Source organism: Schistocerca nitens, chromosome 3, assembly GCF_023898315.1.
Source record: "Schistocerca nitens isolate TAMUIC-IGC-003100 chromosome 3, iqSchNite1.1, whole genome shotgun sequence".
Taxonomy (NCBI): Eukaryota; Metazoa; Arthropoda; class Insecta; order Orthoptera; family Acrididae; genus Schistocerca; species Schistocerca nitens.
The window spans coordinates 155,374,261-155,397,033 of record NC_064616.1 but is presented as its reverse complement, the minus strand read 5'-3'; the positions used below and the strand labels follow the sequence as shown (position 1 = coordinate 155,397,033).

The 22,773-nt window shown below is 38.9% G+C and overlaps 1 protein-coding gene across 1 annotated transcript in view; it reads right to left on the bottom strand.

Moving 5' to 3' along the window:
• Nucleotides 1-22,773, bottom strand: part of LOC126248098 (vesicle-fusing ATPase 1) — a 104,785-nt gene that overhangs the window by 40,155 nt on the left and 41,857 nt on the right. Inside the window, exons 4-7 of the mRNA XM_049948768.1 lie at nucleotides 14,802-14,947; nucleotides 13,902-14,040; nucleotides 8,256-8,398; nucleotides 5,519-5,718 (exon numbers count right to left, since the gene is read on the bottom strand). Coding sequence (XP_049804725.1) covers nucleotides 5,519-5,718; nucleotides 8,256-8,398; nucleotides 13,902-14,040; nucleotides 14,802-14,947 — 628 coding nt within the window. The remainder of the gene's footprint in view (nucleotides 1-5,518; nucleotides 5,719-8,255; nucleotides 8,399-13,901; nucleotides 14,041-14,801; nucleotides 14,948-22,773) is intronic.

Sequence of the window (22,773 nt, the reverse complement as noted above, 5' to 3'; positions counted from 1 at the left end):
CTTTAAGGAGCAAAAAAAAAATTTCATTCATTCAGCCAACACCTAAGAAACAGCAGGATAAAATTCAGATTCAAAATCTGAGAAGGGGTATGTTTGTGGTGTGTGAGTATGACTGTGACTGATGGATTGCAGATATTATAGACACCAGTTATGAGTTAAATGAAATTGTAGTGAACTTTATGCTACCACATAGACCAGCTGCTGGATATAGGTTTCCAGCTTAAGGGCAGCAAAAAAGTCATCAGTGCTCACTTTCTGTTCACAATGTTTTGAAGATTCCTATTGGTTCAACAGGAAGGCATCACACTATATCAAAGGAAGATACCGTGGAACACATTTTTAGTTTATTGACTGGCTAATTGCAGTACAAAACAGAGTCCATACAATTTGTATAAATTGAAAGCTTTAAGTCTTTGGACCTTTCACATTCATTTTGGAACCATTTAAAATGCTTGAAAACTGTGTCTCTTACTCATCTTTCGAAACTAAAATTATGTTAAATAAGGCTAGGTTTTGATTTTTACAAGCCTGTTATGTGATAATAAAACAGGTTTTACGTATGGCAAAAATTCCCAATTTTTATAAAACCTGTTCCACCTAAAAGTGGAAGCTCTCCTTTTCAGGGAATGTAGAACTAGACGGTACTAAAAAAAAAAAAAAAAAAAAAAAAAAAAAAAAAAAAAAAAAAAAAAAAAAGAAAGGATTGGTGTTATTGGAAAAAAAAATCCATAAATTATAAAAAAGTTCAGAACACTATAGCAATAGAACTTTGACAGTTAAGTCCAAATGGAGGATTTCTTTGTAATCATAAAGCAATTATCTTTCAAATAAAAAAACACCAACAAAATATCTAGAACTTTTCCAGAGATACAGCATTTTAAAATTATTTCCAAAATTCACATCTTCAAAATGGTATGCACAGTGTCATATTTAGAGGGCTGTATCTCGGAGCAGAAAGCTTTCTGGGGAAAACAAAAAAATGTGCGTTCCTTAATTAGTCCTTAATTTTAACATTTACATCTACACTCCGCTAGCCACTAAGCAGTGTGTGGCGGAAGGATATTTCTCCCCCTCTGTTCCACTTGTGGAACATGTAAGGGAAAAACGACTGTCTGAACGCCTTCAGCATGAGCTCTAATTTCCCTTATCTTTGAATGGTGATCATTGCACAATTTGAAAGTTGGTGGTAAAAATATATGCTCTACATCCTCGCCAAAGATCGGATTTCGGAATTTAGTGAGCAGCCCCTTCCGTTTAGCGTGTCTTCTATCTGCAAGTGTGCCCCACTTCAAACTTTCTATGAGATTTGTAATGCTCTCACGATGGCTAAATGTACCAGTCACGAATCTTGCCACTCTTCTTTGGACCTTCTCAATCCCTTGAATCAGACCCAACTGGTACGTGTCCCATACAGATGAACAATACTCTGAACAATACTCTAAGACTGGGTAAAGTAACGTATTGTAAGCAATTTCCTTTGTTTAAGGACTGCATCATTTCAGGATTCTACCAATAAATCGCAATCTAGAGTTCATCTTGCCCATTACTTGTGTATTCTGATCGTTCCATTTGAGATCATTTCAAATAGTCACACTCAGATACATTTGCTACCGATTCCGAAGACTGAGTATTTATTTTGTACTCTTACATTAATGGGGATTTTCACCTTGTTATACGGAGTAGGTTACACTTACTAATATTGAGAGACAACTGCCAGTCATTATACCAGCATTTATTTTCTGCAAATCCTCACTGATTTGTTCACAACTTTCATGTGATACTACTTTACTGTACACTACAGCATCATCAGCAAACAGTCTAATGCTGCTGTCAATACCATCAACCAGATCTTTTATGTAAATTGTAAAAAGCAGCAGACCTATTATGCTGCCCTGGGGCACACCTGAAGTTACGCTTGTTTCTGTTGAAGTCACCCCATTCAGGATGACATACTGCTATATGTCTGTTAGAAAACTTTCTATCCAACCACATATGTCACCAGATAGACCATAAGTGCGCACTTTTTGGAGCAAGCACCAGTGCAGAACAGAGTCTAACGCCTTTTGAAAGTCTAGAAATATGGCATCAACCTGGGAGCCGATATCTAGAGCCTGTTGTATATCACGCACAAAGAGGGCCAGCTGTGTCTCGCATGACTGCCGTTTCCTAAAACCATGCTGGTTTCTGCATATGAGCTTCTCAGAGCCTAAAAAGATCATTATGTCTGAACACAAAATACGTTCCATGATTCTACAACAAATCAATGTCAGTGAAATTGGCCGTTAATTATGTGCATCCGACTTTCTCCCCTTTCTATAGATTGTTATGACCTGGGCCTTCTTCCAGTCCCATGGAACTTTTCGCTGTTCCAATGATCTCTGACAGATGATGGATAAGAATGGTGCTATATTTGTAGCACAGTCAACATATAATCTAACGGGGATGCCTTCTGGATGTCTAAGGATCTTAACTGTTTAACAATCCCAGATACACTAAACACTATGTCAGCCAACCTTGCGTTTGTTCAATAAATGAAAGGGGGGAATGTTGCTGCAGTCCTCTACCGTAAAAGAGTTTTTGAAAGCTAGGTTTAGAATTTCGGCCTTCTGTTTAACATCATCCGTTACATTACCCGTACTGTCAGCAAGAGAAGGTATTGAATTATTTGTAGTGTTCATAGATTTTATGTACAACATATGCTTAATTCAATGACATCTGAGACTATGAAGGTAAGAGTTTTCCGTAGGCTGCCTGAGTTGATATGGACTATGCCAGCAACAGTAACAATTCGGGTACAGAGGCAGTGAATATAAACACAATACAGGAATTTCAGTACAAGGCCCAACCACATCATTAAAAATTATGCATGAAAGTGAATCAGTAAACAAAACAGGATATTCTAAATTCACTGGTGTTTATGTTGATAAGAATTTGGACTGGAATACACATTACAAATCTTCAAACATTTCAGCTCTGCAGATTTGGTGTTATATTTGATTTTGGGGATGAAAATTTTAAAAAATTGACTTTTCCCACTTTCATTCATTTGTGTCTTAGGAGAAAATATTCTGGAGTAACTTATTGAGGAAAAAATGTGTTTCAGAGAACAATGCAATAAGGATAATATGTGATGTCCACAGTAAACATCTTGCACACAGCTTTTTAAACAATTTAACAGCCTCACAGTACATGTCCTCCATTTTGAAGTATGTTGCTAACAATCAATCACAAATAACATTTACAAATATACACTGAAGCACCAAAGAAACTGGTATAGGCATGCGTATTCAAACAAAGAGATATATAAAAAGGCAGAGTGTGGTGTTGCAGTCAGCAATGCCTATGTAAGACAACAAGTGTTGGGCACAGTCGTTAGATCAGTTACTGCTGCTGCAATGGTAGGTTAGCAAGATTTAATTGAGTTTTAATGTGGTGTTACAGTTGACACCCAAGTGATGGTACACAGCATCTCTGCTAGCGAAGAAGTGGGGATTTTCCCATATGACCATTTCACGAGTGTACCATGAATATCAGGAATCCAGTAAAACATCAAATCTTTGGCATTTCTGAGGCCGAAAAAAGACCCTACAAGAATGGGACCGACGACGACTGAAGAGAATCATTCAACGTAACAAAAGTGCAACCCTTCTGCAAATTGCTGCAGATTTCAATGCTGGGCCATCAAAAAGTGTCAATGTTTGAACCATTCAACGAATCATCATCAATATGGGATTTTTGAGCCAGAGGCCTTCTTGTGTACCCTTGATAACTGCACGACACAAAGCTTTATGCCTCACCTGGGCCCGTTAACAACGATATTGGACTGTTGATGACTGGAAACATGTTTCCCAGTCGGATGAGTCTCCTTTCAAATTTTATCGAGTGTATGGACGTGTACGGGTATGGAGACAACCTCATGAATCCATGGACCCTGCATGTCAGCAGGGGACTGTTCAAGCTGGTGGAGGCTGTGTAATGGTGTGGGGTGTGTGCACTTTGAGTGATGTGGGACCCCTGATATGTCTAGATACGACTCTGACAGGTGACACATACGTAAGTATCCTGTCTGATCATCTGCATCCATTCACGTCCATTGTGCATTCTGACTGACTTGGGAAATTCCGGCAGGACAATGCGATACTCCACATGTCCAGAATTGCTACAGAGTGGTTCCAGGAACACTCTTCTGCATTTAAACACTTCTACTAGCCACCAGACTCCCCAGACATGAACATTATTGATCATCTCTGGGATGCCTTGCAATGTGCTGTTCAGAAAAGACCTCCATCCCCCTGTACTACTACAGATTTATGGAAAGTCCTGCAGGATTCATGGTGTCAGTTCCCTCCACACTACATCAGACATTTGTTGAGTCCATGCTACGTCGTGTTGCATCACTCCTGTGAGCTCGTGGGGGCCCTACATGATATTTAGACAGGAGTACCAGTTTCTTTGGCTCTTCAGTGTAATACTAAAAAGAGGAATGATTTACACTGTTCATTATGCAGCCTTAATGTGGGACAGAAAAAATATCTTTGACCACGTAAGTGATGTAAAGGATATAACTGATGATAAAATTAGCTTTGAACACGTACAGAAATCTCTCTCTCTCTCTCTCTCTCTCTCTCTCTCTCTCTCTCTCTCTCTCTCTCTCTCTCGCACTTGTGGAAACTATGTAAATGGTCAGAATGCTACCATATTTTTCACCAAGAGAGTGCTTTATAATTGTGAAACTGACTAGTTCCACTTCATAGTGTTCACAATTACGATCCACAGAACATGCAAGTAATGATTTTTTTTTTTTTTTCTCTCTCTTTAACAGAGTTTCACATTATGTTTTCAATTTTGTAGAGTCAGATTTCTTTCCCATGTTACTAATAATCTGACTATATTGACTCTTAATACAGTAATAACAACATGTCAACTCGTGGCATCATTACATTTGTAAAGACCCACACTAGATAACGTACTATATTTCAGTTTTAGATGTCAAAATGGTTCAATTTGGCCAAAATTGGTAATTACAGTTAAATAAAAAATGTGATCTAGACTATTTTGTGTGTAAACTGTAATAAACTAATGTCATACCACAGCATTGTGGGTATAGCACTAAGTATTTACAATCATATGACTTACCTGGTGTAGCAGTAATAAATCATATACACAAACCTTTCTCATGAGTCTGTTAATGAAAACCGTATCAAATTCCCTACAGCATCATCCAAGATTAGCATTACATACAGACAGAAAAATACAGCAGGGGACTTTAGTTTCTATTGTGTAGTGGTAAGTATCTCAGTTTCATGAATCTGCATTCAATGGGCTTTATTTAAAGAGGAATCGCAAGAAGAAAGTACGCCTCAATTAGTGACATAATCTAACTGACATAATATTACAGAATGGCAATTACTTATATTTAGCATATATTTTTTAAGCTTAGGAATTTCATGTTAGGAATATCCCAAGACATGAACCAATAAAAGTTATCTTTACGTTTTACACAATATATTCTACTCACTCGTTTTTCCTCCTCCTCAGCATCTGCAAATAAACGTCTAATATTGGCCTCCGATTCACCAACATATTTATCCAAAATTTGAGGGCCATTGACTATTTTAGGCTCACGAGCATTAAGCATTGTGCCTATCTGTCTTGCCATCAGTGTCTTTCCTGTACCTGGAGGCCCATATAACAGTATGCCTTTCACATGTTTGCAGCCTGTAAACAGTGAAATAATGTAATTCAATTTGGAAACAAAAATTAGGTTTCTAAAAACACATTATACTAAGCACTAGGACTGATTATTTTATTGGTGGGGAATATTGTCTATCTGTTTCATCTGACTGCAGCTTTTGTAGTATTCTTGATAGAATTCAAAATAGTTTTGTTGTGTTGTTAACGGTAAGAATTCTTCTGTTTCATCTCTGTGTGTGTTCATGAAGTAGCTGGTTTTGTGTTTCAGGTTTTCTTCAGTGATAATGGTTTCGTTAACAGTGTGCAACTGAACATGCTTTCTACATCAAAGTGTTATACTGGGACTTTTATAACTCTATAGTCTACTGGCTGAGTGGTATTTCTTATTGTGCTATCATTTTCAAGTTTATAATATTGGGTGAGTTCTGTTTCTCCCTGTCTGAAAATGCATGCTCTGTTTGAGTGTTTTTAATGTGTTTAAAATCTGTTTGTTGGGTTTGATTTTAACCATTTGTTTTTTGATGAAGAATTCCTCTTTTTCTGTGTGTGTGTGTGTGTGTGTGTGTGTGTGTGTGTGTGTGTGTGTGTGTGTGTGTGTGTGATGAGATTTTGTGCAATTTGAGAAATTTTCTTTTTATGTTTTAGTTACATTTTATCTATAGCGCTGCATGTACAGCATTAAACTTTTTGTGTAGTGGAAGACCTCTGGACTTTTTTCTAAATTGTTTCAGGCAAATGCCGGGATGGCTCCTTTCAAAGGGCATGGCCAATTTCCTTTCCCATCCTTCCCTAATCCAAGCTCGTGCTCCGTCTCTAATGACCTCGTTGCCAACAGGACATTAAGCACTAATCTCCTCCTCCTCTTTGGGTAGAAGGACCAAATAAATACTGTTAACACTGTATAAAATAATTGAAAAATCACAGAATGAATAACAAACTTTCCTTTCCCATCCTTCACTACCTCCACCCCCACCCCCCTCCTTCATTCTATCTCTTGCTCCTCGCCGTTTTCCTCTCACTCACTCTTGATCCCACTACTCTGTACTCACTTTTCACTTATCTCTGCCTTCCCCCTGCCAGTTGGACCCCACACAAAGAATATATGTTGCATGGTGAAAGATGCTTTATGTGCACTAGCCTATGATAAGTTGTAGACTATCGAATCGTAGAATAAAGCAGAACAGAAAGTGGCTGCTACGGAACTTTTCAAGGTGCAGATGTTGGCCTGCTTAGCCATAAAAGGTAGAATTAGCAGCCCACCCACTGCTGGGATGGACACCAGCTTCAATTACACAATGGAGGCAGCAGCAGCATATAGGTTAAAAATAGGAAATAACTTGAAACCTTTATGAAATTCTGAATCCTACACCAATATAGTGAATGTGGTAAATATAAGAATGGTCAGTGATATGCCGGCCGATTATACAACAACTTCCAGATGGTTCAGTAAACCTTTCAAGGCAACAACTGGAAGAAAGGAGTAATGGAAGAACAAACCTCAATACTGCACAGGAGACAGTCTGGTTTATAGGTAGACTCAAAACAGAGGAGGGCATTGGGCCTGGGTGTATGATGTACAAACTAGGATAGAGAGCAGTCTCTATACGGAAGCTTGCCACACTATTCCAGGTGGCGATAATCAGTGACTGTGCACAGAGCAGAATTTGCATAGTGCTGAAAGGATTCTGGCATCTAATTGCATTCAGACAGCCAAGCAATTCTGAAATCTCTATTAGTTCTGGCAAAGAGCTCAAAGATGGTTGCAGAATACCATGAAGCCCTTGTAGGATTACAGGAAAGCAACAGGGTAAACTCACTGTAGCTCCCCGGCTACTCAGTAATCAGTTACAATGAAGAGGCTGATATGCTGGCCAGAAAAAGTGTGATGACTCCATCTGTATGTCCAGAACCTGTCCCAATCTTCACTATGGTGATGGTAAAAATAAATCTACATAGCTGGATTATGAGGCAGCACACAGAACATTGGAATAAAACAGAAACATGCTATGCTAATGATACTGAAGTCATATTTTGAAAGAATTTCTGTAAACATAAGTTATATAGAGAAAGAAGTTCCTAAATGCAGCCTGCACGGTGAGGGGGATCAAACTGGACCACATCAAATCTTCAAATGTGAGGTGTTGAAAGCCAAAAAACACAGCATATTTGGGTCATTAATTCCTGAAGAAATTGTGTCTAACGAAGAATTAGTAAAAATCTCTTATTACTCTAAAGGTACTGGCTGGCTTTACTAAAATCACAGGAAGAGAAACCACACAACAAGCATAGTTTCAGTGTGGATAACAGTGGGTTAATATCACTCTTTAGTCTCCCTGTGTAAATCCATCAACCAATCATCAATCTGATTAAAACCTGTATTCCTGATTTACAGTATTACCTTGTACCACACGAGATATGATTAGGCTCTCAACTATTTTTAATTACAGTAGACTGCAGCATCCTCTTCTGTTCTTAACTCAATGATGCTATCAGCGTAAATGCTGCAGAAAAATTCACAATCTACTTATAGGCAATGAACATGGCAAGTATGTAGTATTTACCTAATTGTTCAACCACTTCTGGAGGAAAAACACGTGATGCGAAAGCTCGTCTGAATATAGCATTGAATTCTTTATCCAGACCACCAATTCCCATTTTCTGAAAATCCCAGTCTGGGTTGATAATAGACTGCCGTGGCTGTTTACTGTAAATAGAAAAATAGAAAGATAATATATGAACACTACTAGTAATCAATAAGAAATTATTTTATTCTAGTCACTTTCATTATTTACAATTTAAGAGCCTTCTGAAATTTATTAAAGTACTTCACTCCATCTGAGAAATGTTCGGTAAAAAAAAAGGGAAAAGATCTGCACTGTGACTGTCTTGCATGACACAAAATAGTAGAAAATATTCCAGAGTGAATGTGTATGTGTATGTGAGAGAGAGAGAGAGAGAGAGAGAGAGAGAGAGAGAGAGAGAGAGAGAGAGAGAGAGAGAGAAATTACCGTCAACACAGGTACTACTATTTGATATTATCAGTGTGCTATTACCTTGCATACAATATAATTTACATTTATTTTAAAATGAATGTATTGTAATTGTCCGAATTTTTCAGGTAACTAATGTCAAGCTAATTTGCTGTGAATGGTCTATTCAGTACCACATTATACTGTTAGACTTTCTATTCAACAAATTTACATTTAACTACCAAACAAACGGATAAGGAAACAGCAACCTGTTCTTGCATATCAGTACTACAGAGACACACACAAGCATGAGTTATGCCAATTTTCAATTTCAGCACAGTGATTGGAACTGTAGATTAGCTGCTCACATGCTGATCTTCTCTAAATATGCACAGATACTTTATAATCCAGGAATCTCAGCTTGAGCTGATGTAATAAAATAAAGTATCCTTATTTGTAATGTGTTTGCTTCTCTTTGAGGTCATTGAATCATGCTGGGTATGATGTTAAATATATCAATGGATTAAGCCACCAACAGACATTTCTTTGCTACACTGACCAGTCACATTAATGTGACCATCTTTCGAAAGCCTCTATAATCATCTTTTGCAGCACAGACCACTGCAAGATATGCAGGAATAGAGTCCATGATCTTCTGGAAGGTACCAACAAGGATGTGGAGCCATGCTGACTCCATTACCATGGCCAGCTGCACTAAGTTTCTCAAATGAGGATCCAGGGTGCGAACAGCCCTATTGGCATGGCCCCACAGATTCTCAATTGGGTTTAAATCTGGGGAACTTAGTGGCGAGGGGAGTACAGTAAACTCACCTGGTGCTCTTCAAACAATGTACGCCGCAGATTGTGTGACACATTGCTTTGCCCTGGTGGCAGATGCCATTGTATCAACTGCGTGTGGGGGTGGTCATGGTCCCCAAGGATACATACATACATACCTGAGTTGATCCACTGTGCCTTCCAGAATGACAAGATTGCCAAGGGAATGGCATGAAAAAATTCACCGGACCATAAAGTAATCAGGGTGTTCATTTTCAAATCTTTTATGCTGTACATGCCAACAGTGATCTGTCCAATGGAGCATAAAATGTTATTCATCTGAAGAGGCCATCTGTCGCCACTTAGTGGATGTCCAGCTGCAGTACTGCCATGCAAATTCCAGCCTTTGTCACAAATGAAAAGCAGTCAGCTTGGGTGCATGGAGCAGGCATCTAATGTGGAGGCTCATCCACTTCAACATTAACTGAATAGTTGTTGAGGAGACATTGTTGGTAGCTCCTTTGTTCATTTGAGCATTCAGTTGCTCAACAGTTGTAAATCTATTCATCTGTACACATCTCACAGCTATCATTCACCCCAATCATCTACATCCTGTGGTACACCACAGTTGCCTCTGTGCCAGTCTAGGAGAGTGCCATTTTGCCATGCACGGTATACTTTAACCATGGTGGCAACTGAAGAGTTTACAGACTTAGCTGTTTGGGAAATACTTTGCCCAAAAGCCTATGATCATGTCCTTTCGCACAGCAGATAAATCATTCCATTTCCACATTATGATACTGTTGTCCGCTCCCTCTCCGCCAACTCACTTATACACCCACTACTGCAAGTGCTGCCATCTGAATAGGTACTCCATATTAACATCTAACATAGTCGCTGGCCACATTAATATGACTGGACAGTGTAGTAACAAATGTCTGCCACACTAGTATGTGGAAAATTTTGTAAAGACTTGTCATAATTTTGTACACACAATTCCAAAAAATTTAACTATTCCTGGCCAAATCCTGAACATTTTTTTCAAATATATACACAATGTTAAGCAAGTATCAGTTTCAATTTGTTATCTAAATGTTTCAGCAACAATAATGTTATCAGTTTACTACAAAGAAGAATAATGGGTAAGAAAAAGTGAAGGAAAAATATAAATGTGCTGGGGAGAAAGGGAAATCACTCCAAAGTCTGGACCAAAACACTTATTCCTAGGTAACTTCTTTACCTCCAGTGCCCATACATCTTTATTTTTCTCGATGTCCCATCTGCATCTTTACACTCATAAATCAACAGCTTTGAAAGTGAGAGACTCTGTCTCACACACAGACACACATAGATGCCTCCAAGCAAATTGAAAAATATGGGCAAAGCTGTCATCAGCCCAAATGGTTCGAACACCATGGTGTTATTGAAGGTGGTATATTCCTTCCTTCTTCCAACCATTAAACTATCTGAGCCAGAAAGTTTTAGAGCGATCCACAATCAAATGTGGACACAAATCACAATATAACTCAGCAATTTTTACTTATACAAATCATTGTTAGAAGTGAAATGAAGCGGATTTAGATGTGCTGAACACTAATATTAAGGTTAAAAGTGTCTCCTAGCTCAGGGTTACAGGTAAATAAGGTGTTTATGCTTCACAGACTCACTTATGGAACATTTTAAAAGTTACATGGTAAGGCATTGTGAGAAGGGTTCCTCTGCTGTGAGTTTCCAGTACAATTTGGCAACACTGCTTTACACATCCAGTCATGTAAACCTTGTACAATGTAGAAACAAGACACAATTTTAATTGTTGTTTGTCATGGCTGCCTGCTCTTGTGCTAAATTAGTTCGCTTGTTACTGGAATGAGTGTTGTGATGGTTGGCAGTGAATATATGAGTGTTAAAGTGTTGAAACTGATGAATTGTGTTATTGTGCATGTGTATACTCCCACAAAAAAAGCCCTGCACCTGCAATGACAAACCCGATAACTTGTAACATCTGAGATGATGTTATTTGTGGTTCAAGAAGGTGACCATTGACTAAAGCAGTGAAACAAGCATATGCCTTGGATTTCAGGTGTCAAGTTGGGAGACAAAAATAAATTGTGGCTCCACACTTATGATGCACCTTATGTTCATCTGCATTGAATGCTTGGATGCATGGTAAAACATCTGCATAAAGTTTGGTGTACTTGCAATTTGGCACAAATCCACACATCACACATCAGATGGTTATTTTTGTATGGGGTCAATACCAAGACGAAGAGGAATTCAATGTCCTGACATCCCATCTGTCATTTGGCCTGTGGCTCATGGCAAAGGATTGCCAGGTCCTGTTCCCTCATGTGTACCACCATCAAGCAGTGATACTGATGATGGTGAACTGACACATCAGCCAAAAAAGTGCAATCATCTGCCAGTGATACTGACCCAACATGTACAACATCGTCTTGAGAACCACACAAAATCACACAGTGTAAACTCAGTGATCTGTTTACCGATTTAGATCTTCCAAACCATAAAGCTGGACCCTTGGCCTCATGATTGTTGCAGTGTAATCTCCCCACTGGCCAGTACATTTTGTCTGTGTTTCAGGAGCATCAGAAAAAGCTCGAGTGCAATTTCAGAAATGAAGATGACGTTACATTCTGCAGTGGCACTGATGGTTTGTTGTTGGAAGACCTGGACATTACAGACAAGCCAGATGAGTGGAGACTCACTATAGATGCCTCAAAAACAAGCCTGAAGCCAGTACTGTTACACAATGGTAATGAAAGCCCATCCATCCCTGCCGCATATGCTACCACAGCTAAAGACATTTACACCGTGTTAAGATCCATTGTAAAATGAATTACACTAAGTGTGAATGACTGGTACGTGGAGATTTGAAAGTCATTGCAATTTTTTGAGTGTGCAAGGGGGTTACACAAAGTATTGCTACTATTTGTGTGAGTGGAAAAGTCACACATGAGAAAAACACTACACACAGAGAGGATTACCTCTACTGACAGCTCTGGTGCATAGGTCAAAAAATATTGCCAAAGAACCTATAGTGAACTCTTAACAAAATTGTTCTTCCACCATTGCATGTCAAGTTGGGACTCATGATAGTAGTTGTTAAGGCCGACCACAGGAATGAAGCAGGATTTCAGTATGTGTGTAAGAAATTGCCATGACTCAGCACAGAGAAGATCACAAAGGAGACATGGGGGAATTCACTGGCCCACTGGTATGCCAGATGTTGGAGGACACACACTGAGTCCACTATAACCCCTGATCAAGCTGCAACCATGGCATTGTTTTTGTAATGCGACAACATTGTTTGTTCTTGGGTAACAGGAGAGCTGAAAATTACAGGGACCTTGCAGATGAACTCATTTATACTTGTAAGGTAATTGGCTGCAACATGACCCTGAAGATGCACCTCCTTTACTCCTGCCTCAAAGCGTTCCCAGAGAACTGTGGTGCATTCAGTGATGAGCACAGCAAGTGGCTGCACCAGGTCATTTCTCTCATGGAAAAGTGATACACAGCATAGTGGAGTACGCCTATGCTGGCTGATTTCTACTAGATTCTACAGATAAATACTCCATATGCTATCCACAAGAGGAAGGCAAAGAAACGGCATGAATGAACTATGTAAGTTCAATTAATGTGTATGTCCTGTTGATTATGGTAGCAATATAAGCGAGACAAAGTCCCATCTCACTTGTAACCCTGAGCTAGGAGACATTTTTAAAGCGTGATATTCATGTTTAGCGCATCAGAACCTACTCTGGTTTCTGCAAAAAATCCACTGTGGACAAGCATAAGCAGAAAAAATCCATGGACAAACCAAAGAGTGAAACTAGATCTTTGGATATGGTAGTTAACACTAATCCACAACATTACTTTAGCCCTTGACAAATAATTCCTGTGGGAAGGATAGTGCCTTGAAAGTCTGCTTTAAAATAAATAAATAAATAAATAAAATAAAAAAAATTAAGAAAAAGAAAACTTTCATTTCAAGCAAGAATGGCAGAGACTTCTGCTACTTACAACAGCCTTACATGGGTGTGGAGAAATTTAATGTTAAAAGAAACAATTCTTTTGAAATTTTTGTTTGGAGACTGAAAAATATGTAAGAGGTTTTGTTTAAAAAAAGCTAAACTGTTTTTGGAAAGGAAAATACTGTAGATGAAGTTGAAATCTTTGGGACATAAGGTCAAAGAAACATTGGAGAAAGTGAAAGAATAGGTCACATACACAGTAAAATTTATGGCATTTGCTAGATGAGTTGGACAAAATACTAGAATTTTGTAAAAACAGCTGTAGAACCACACATTCTTCAGAGTTATGGGGGAAGACATTATTCTTAATACCATGAGTTGGAAACAATGGGTTACAACAAAGTAAGTAACAGTTACAATAATGCAGCACACACACACTGAATGGCGACGGAAGAAATTAAACACATACCCTTTGGCTTTTCCAACTAGATTAAGAGAAGAGTTTTCTGCCTTCTCAAACTGGACAATTGTGTCACCTAAGCATCTTCCCAGCCTGGTTTTCTTTGGTTTAGCATCCTGGCCAGCTTTGATAGCATTCAAATCAGCAGCTGAAAAATACATTTGACAGTCACATTATGAAGACAAAAAAATGAAAACTTAATCCTGTTATATTCTACACTACTATTTTCTCATAGTATCCTGGGTGTTCAGCTTGGCAAATAATCTGACAAAAGCTTTTTCTCCACACAGAACTTACTATAGTTTTCAGCAGAGGTCACTAGAAATACACAGAATAAATTAAACATGGTTCACAATAAAGGAAGTGGAATTGTTTTTAAAACATGAAAATTACACATGTAATGTACTTTGTGATGACATGTGTCAAAGGAATGTGCACAACATTGTTTAGGTTGAGTAAGAGAAGCAACGTCAGCTTGGGCAATCAAAAGATATTGCAATAGGCCTGCCCTTAAAAGTAATGCAGACAGCTTTGGCACAAATAATATTTAGTGTGAATACAATCATGAAACACCACCAATTACCTCTACATATGGCCACTGTTAGGTTTCCTTCAATATTTTCAATGTTCTTACACTAATACCACAAGATCAAAGATATTTCAGTTTCATGGCTCAGACTAAGGGACATCATACAGTCACTTAGTGCTAAGAAATAGTAGAGAGTTCATTCAGTAAAATTTCCACTTCCTTTCCCATTACAACCTCAAAACTTAATAACAACACTTTGTAATTTTATTTTTGAAAGAATTATCCACACTTCACACTTATGTTTTTGGAACTGCATAAATGGAAAATTGGAAATCCAGATGAAACTGCTATTATAGAAGACAGTGTAAAAATTAACATACCTTCAAGGCTTTTCACGACAAGTCCCAGTAGCTTTTTATCTTGAAAACTAAATGCCAACTGTTGACCCACTGTGAAAGCTTGGCCAGAGAACTGAAGCAAGAACTCACGGGCCATCAGGTCTGTGTCGTATGGCTCCATTGATACACTGTAACATACACAATTCAAAATATTTTATTCTACTACTAGACATCTATTGTAAAATCTGATTGATATTCAGTGTGTTGATTATTAAATTTTTCAAGACTTGTAAAAAGGAATACGCTGTTAGGTCTTACACGCATAGCATTTGGTGAAATGCTATGTTTCTCCCTATTACATTTACATCTGTGCTCCATTAATCGATTTCTCTAATTCTGCTGTCACAGTCAGACCATAAGATGTATTTTTAGAAAGTATATATCTTTTGACATGTACTGGAAAATGAGGTTTTGGAATATGTAAGTATAACTACATCATGCACTATGTCTTTCTTTTAGTGTATCCAACTGCAGTTTTTTCAGTAAATTTGTAGCACCATCATGCTGCCTAAATGAACCAGTGATAAAGCTTGCTGGTCTTCTTTGATTTTTTCTTTCAATTCAACGTGGTAAAGGTGCCAAACCATTCAACAATCCCCAGGAACTGGCCAACCAAGGGTTTTGTAAGTGTTCTCTTTGTGTGTGAATTACACTTCCTTACAATTCCTACAATAAATCTCAGTCTGGAATCTGCTTTCCATGTAGCTGGATTCAAGTGGCCTCTCCACCCTTACTTGTTCTGGACAGACTTAACGGTTGTGATTTAAGAGGCTTATCAACGATTTAATCCTCAAACAACATGGGACATTTTCATTTACTTAAATAAAAGATAGCTCTTTGGATATAAAATCTGTTGCCAAACTCTGCACAGGCACTGATCAACTTCAAGTGTATCTGCATTTTTTTCAACAATTTCCTATCAAAGACACTCTTCTGTACGCAACACCATTGTCTACAAACTGCTCCATAGAGAAGTAAATATTGTCTGCCAGGTAAAACTCCTGCATTGACAAGAGTGAAAGGCAAACAGTATAAGTGTTAAACTGCCTTTTCACTTAACACTTAACTACTAACGACCGTCTCTAAGACCGCTACAAATTTTTGTGTCAATATATTTCTCACACCCCTGCAAATCCAGATGGACTCTTCCGTGCACCTTCCTATTGGCTGACAAGTTACATGTGCCAGCATTCTTGCATTGTTGCTGCACTTTGTTTCCTAATTATTAGCCTTCAGAGGTCTCACAGACGTACCATAGTGTTTGCGCGCTGCGTTTTTGTTGCATCCTACTGTTTCTCCATGGCGGTGAAAGCTGGACCTTCTATGCAATGTGTGTTATGTGAGACAAATGTGGATGTTCAAGATCACCCCGTTGAATCTCTGGATGAAGACGTTGATGACAGCGATAATGACCCTGATTTTGAGATATTTAGTAATCACAACACTAATTCAGAGCAGGAAACTGAAAGTGATGAAGATGTGACAGCTGATGATGATGGAGCTTACTTCTTCAGTAAGAACAGATGTTTTCAATGGCCAAAAATCCAGCCATCAGCTAACGTAAGAACAAGGCAACACAACATTGTCTTGCAGCTTCCTGGACTGCGACAGATGGCAAAAAGTCTTTGAGGAAACCCTGCTGTTTTGGAGGTATGGAAACTGTTCTTTACACTAGACATTCTAGACAAAATCATTCGATGGACAAATCTGAAAATATCTAAACTTAGAGCACAGTAGGCTAATGATCGCTTATCCTATCTACAAGATGCTGATGTCATTGAATTGAAGGCTCTAATTGGTCTATTAGTGTATTCAGCCATTTTCAAGTTGGGGAACGAGTCTGTTTACAGCTTGTTTGCAACCGATGGAACAGGCAGAGACGTTTTCAGATACACTGTTAGCGAAGAAAGATTTCTGTTTTTATTGTCTGCATTACGATTTGACAATCCAGATGATCGGGATGAAAGAAAGAAAATAGGCAAATCAGTATCAATTTCACAAACCTTTTTGAGTTTCATCAAAAACGGTCAACTCTGCTACTCTGTAGGTGCAACAGTGTGTGTCGATGAAATGCTTGTCCCTTTTCGTGGAAGGTGTGGGTTTAGAGTGCACATGCCAAACAAACCAGCAAAGTATGGCCTCAAAGCTCAGTGTTTGACTGACGCTTGTACAAATTACTTTTACAATGCATACATTTATTCTGTAAAAGGCAGCAATGGTCACACCCTTCCCAGCCATGAGAAAGGTCACAGTGTTCCCACACAGACTGTTCTTCAACTGGTGAAACCCATTGAAAACACAAGGAGAAATGTTATAGGTGACAACTGGTACTCATCAGTAGAACTAGTAAATGACCTTTCAAAAAAAAAAAGGTGTAACATACGTTGGTATGCTGAAAAAGAACAAAAAGGAGATTCCACAGAACTTCTTACCTAATAAGAAACATGGTGTGAAGACATCTGTTTACAGTTTTACAGAAGACATGACTCTGGATTCCTTCGTGCCCAAGAAGTCCAAAGCTGCAATACTGATCTCTTCTATGCACCATCCAGTAAACAATGATCCTGAACCAGGAAAACCTGAGATCATCCTGTTTTATAACACACCAAAAGGTGGTGTGGACTGTCTTGACCAAAGGTGTGCATCTTATTCGTCAAGTCGCCGGACAAGAAGATGGCCTTTGGCCATTTTCTTCACATTAGTGGATGTTGCTTGCAGTGTAAATTGTTACATGGTACATCAAGCTTATCCAAAGGCAGAAGTAACAACGAGATTGAGCTTCATGAAGAATCTAGCAAGAGACCTAGTTGAACCTCATATGAAGCGTACAATTTCTATTGGACACTTGCAATGAGAGTTGAGTGACACCATCAGAAGAATACTTCACTTACAAAATGAGCCACAAAACACAGACAGAAGAATCTGAAAATCAAAAAATGTGTGCCTTTTTCCCTCCTCGTCTGAAGAGGGAAACAAGATATCTGTGTCAACAGTGTGGTGGACCAATTTCTTTGGAGTGTTCCAGGAAGGTCTGCGTGAAGTGTTTGCAGGAGGAAATTGACTGAAGTATGATTCAGTGGCACATGAGAACACATACTTAGTTTTTACTAGTAATTTTAGAAGTAAAATGTGGCAAAATTTCTCCATTCATAGACTTATGGACTGAAATATTTGCTCTACACTGCAAAGATGGGTCTTAAACTGAAAGTTGACTTCACATTTATATTGCCTATTCGTAATATAATCTCTCCGATGATAATCTGTTTGTGAGTAGAGAGCTAACTATTTGCTGTTATTTTCATAACTCATAAAATAAAAATATACTCCAAATTTCGCTTTGTTTTAGTTGCTGAAGTGTTTAAAATACTGCCTTATTTCAAAAAAATCAAATTTCTACAAAGTCCATGAATGACAGGAATTCAAGAAACTATATATATTCAGCAAAATTCTGGTTTGATACATAAAATATAAAAATGCGGTCTGTGAGATCCCTCCAGAGTGACTGTGTTCCTGTGAATGACCATACTAGTTAAGGGTTAATGAAGTAGTTGCATGCTCATCATACTTGGTATGCGTTTAATATCCATATGGAATGCCTTACAACATTCCAATTGTATCAGTAAAAAAAAGGCCACCACCCACATATACTCAATCTGCTATTCTGTCATGCACACATTCCTTAAGGCAGTATCTAATATGCAGTACTGTTTTTCTGACTGACCATACATTTGCAGAAGATAATTCAAATGACAGTAATTTCTGGATACATGGGATATGTGAATCTCTTCCAAGGTGTATCCAGATAAATCCTAAAAACTTTTAACTCTTGAAAGAGATAAGTGATTTAATGTTAACAAAGCAGAAGTGCAAGTACAAAATTTTCTTCACTCACTAATAGCACAATAGGTGTTTACAGGTAGAAGCGAAATATTAGTCAACAGAACATGCACTAGTTAAACTGGACAAGGTTGGACAATTGTCGAGTGTCTTATCACAACAATTACCCAAAATATTTTAGTGTCATCAGAATATTTAAACCAAGATTGTCAAACCAGGGCTTCAACAGATTGTTCCCAAAGAGGAGTCTAATGTCAGTTTGACATATGCAGTTTCATCCAGTGTTATGACAGTTACTCTCTAATTAATGCTCTATAAGTAATGCAATAGGTCGTTCTCTCATTCGCTAGTATTCAATAAATCACATGACTAAATATGCCACTTGTAAAGTGCTCATACTTATTACCAAAGCTAGAAATGTGAAAGCAATGCAGAATACTCTGTTGTTCCGCTTACAGTTATTTGTGCATGCACTTTCAAAAGGCTGTGCGTGAGGCAGTGTTATGTCATCCACAAAGGGTACCTCAGACTGTGTGTGTGTTACATATATATATCTCACTGTCAAAGCCCACCATGGCCCTAGTCTATTTAAGATTAACGAAGCTACACTCAGCTGCAGTTCTCTGTGTGTATTGATACAGTTCTTTGTGTACTTGACTGGTTGTTGTTGAATGTTACTTAAATACTCTGTTCAAGTTGTTAATGCTTTCAGGGCATAAAGTTGTGTTCAGTCAACCAGTCATATTATAATTACACCTAATAACAGCACAATTAGCAACGAGTGTGGGCCTGTTCTCGACACAAATTTCTCCTCTGGTTGATCCCCCGTTTATTCTCACAATGGCTGTTGGTGTTACAGAGGATATTTTACATTGGTTGGTTGAACAGTAACAATGATTCACTAAGGCACTGCACCAAGAACTACAGATGCTGGACAATCAAACTCGGGTACTTCAATCATTGGCTTCTGTTTGTCTAGTCAGCATGCTCATCACTCTGTGTCTCCAGCTGGTTTGCTCCCCACATCCTCCATGATTTATCTGCCTCCCTTTTCCACATATGATTAGTCCATTGAGGAATGGGATGCATACTAGAAACATCTCCTACAACACTTTTAAGCTTTTGGGATTACCGATGCTATTTTGTGCCGTGGGCAACCTCAACTCCGTGGGTTAAGTTGTCGTCATTTTGTGTCCCATGTGCATAAAGAGCTGTATGATGATCAGATGGTATGAGATGCTATCATACTTCTAGCACAGGATAGTGAGGTGCTAGAGTGTGCCCTGCAGTGTGAAAATCCATCCCTCTCCAAGGTTTTAGCTATTGCACAATCATTAAAGTGTTGCAAGATGCGGGTAACCAAATTGAGTCATGGTGTGAGGTATCAGCAGTCCAACCCTCTTCTCTGCACCAAGTTTCAGATAGTTTGCATGGGGAAGACATGGTCACAGCAGCCCACAAACAATCACAGCATTACGGCAGGCAGTCTCGCTCCCAGCAGCAGCCACACGAACAAAGTAAACAGGCCAGTAAACAGCAACACGCGTGATCCACACTCCATTCCTGCCCTTATTGTTTCATTAACCATGAGCACCCACATTGCCAGAAATGCTAGGCTACCTATCATAATTGCAACAAAAAAGGTCACACTGTTCTGTTTGTTATGCAAAAATTCAGCACAACTATTCTGATGGAGATACGGACATATACATTGTATTGGCTATTTCTGTTGTGCCAAACAAGCTTTTCATTGATGTTATAGTTTTTTGTAAAGTTCGGCACATGCAAGTGGATACAGGAGCTGTGGTAACCTCGATAAACTCATAAACTTACATGGACTTGGGCTCCACTCCAATTCTCTTTGTGTCAGAAAAGTTAGTAAATTACAATAAACAGAGTTTTCCTATTCTCAGCCAATTCTCTGCCCCAGTGACCTACAAGTCAGTAGTCCAGTCACTTGCATTTCTTGTGATACATAATGCACATATGGAGAAACTTTCTGGATTAGATGCTTTTAAGTTGTTTGATTTTACCATTTCTGATAAAGTGAATTTAGTGTATGAACAAGTGCCATGTACACAGTTAGATGCATTATGTTCTGAGTTTTCCTCTTTGTAGTCTCCTGGAATGAGGTGTGCCAACAATTTTCAAATGCACATTACCATGAAATGATCTGCTCATCCTCTTTTTTTTGTTTTTTCTCAGGTCCATCAGGTTCCAGTGGCACTCAGGGAACAGGTCAAAGATGAATTCGACCGCATCACAGAATGCAGTGTTTTTCAGCCTATTGCATCAAGCGAATGGTCTACCCCCTATATTATAGCAAAGAAACTGATGGGCCAGCTATGCCCCTGCAGCGCTTTTGAAGTTTCTGCAAATGCACAATCTACAGTGGATGCAAACCCAATACCACACCCAGACGAACTCTTTGCAAAGTTATCAGGTGGTCAATATTTCTCAAAATTTGACTTGTCGGATGCTCATTCTCAAATCCCTTTAGATACAGAGTCACAATGTATGTTAGTTGTCAATATCCCTTTTGAACTGTACCAATACTTGTGGATGCCTTCTGGAGTTGCCACTGTTCCTGCTATTTTTCAACATTTTTTGGGACAACTTACAGCCTCTGTACCAGGTTGTGCAAACTATTTGGATGATGATGTTTCTGGTGCCTCTGCTGAGGAACATTTAAGAAATCTCTGTATTCTTTTCTGTCCTCCAAGCAGCCGAGTTTAAGTGTAATTTAGAAAAATGTCAATTTTTTCAGCCTTCTACCATTTATCTTGCATTTGAAGTTTCTTGCGAGGGTCTCAAACTGCTGCATCAAGATGTTTCTGCTAGTGTTTTGCTTCCACGTCCTATGTCAGTCAACTTCAGGTTTTTCTAGGTAAAGTCACCCACTTGCATAAATTTTTGCCTAAGGCAGCAACAATCACACAGATGTTACATGTGTTGCTGTGCAAAGGGACTCAGTTTTGCTAGTTGCTGGCTTGTGAAATGGCGGTTTCCACCCTCAAAACCAAGTTGCAGTCTGCGCCCTGCTTAGTGACATACCGACCAGGTCTCCACTTGGTTCTTGCAATGGATGCTTCACAGTATGGATTGGGGGGCAGTACTGGCTCATAGACATGCCCATGGCTCCAAATGGCCTATTGCTTATGACTAAAAAATGCTGACTCCTGCTCAAAGTAGGTACTCTCAGGTAAAAAAGGAAGCTTTGGCCATTGTATATGCTGTGAAGAAATTCCATGTTTTTCTCTATGCTACCAAATTCCACCTGGGCACCAATCACAAACCATTGGTTTCCTTATTCAGTCCTTTTGCGTCATTACCAGTTTAAGCAGCACATCACAATCAACATTGCCCCTCTTTTCCTTTCACGTTACAACTACAAGATTCATATCTGCCCTACAAATCAACAGGCAAATGCTGATGCTTTGTACCACCTGCTGGCTGGTCCGGATCCAGAATTTCATCAAGCCGAACTCCTTTGTTCCCAAACTGATGTTGCCGCACAGCAGAAAGTTGCAACCCATATTTTGTCCCGGTTTGGATGGTGACATTACCTGCCTGGTTGCCTCATGTTCAAGCAGCCCCCAGAGTGTCATCGTCTCCTTGGTTGATGCCATTGCATGTTTGGGAGACTGTACACACGTGGATTTCACTGGCCCGTTTCTCAATGGTTATTGGATGTTGGTGTTTGATGCATATACTCACTTTCTGTTCTGAGTTTGTTGTGTTTCCACATCCAGAACTGCCACCATCACAGCCTTGTCCAAAATTTTTTCAATCGAAGGCTTGCCCACGATGTTAGTGTCCAACTGCTAAAGTTTGCAGCATTTTGTGATTCCCATGGTATCCGTCACCTAACTGCCCCACCGTTCCAGGCACAATCTAACAGTGAGGTGGAACGCCTAATGCAAATATTTTCCTTCTAACACACTGGGGCATTCCTGTACACCTAAGTGAAATAATGATTCAGTGGAGAAGTTAGCATCTATCAACTGTGCCTAATCACATAGTGTCACTGTTAGAGAACCAATGTCAGCTGGTCAGCTGTAAAATAACCCCAGTATATCGCTCACTGACAACACTAAGTCAAAACATTATAATTCAT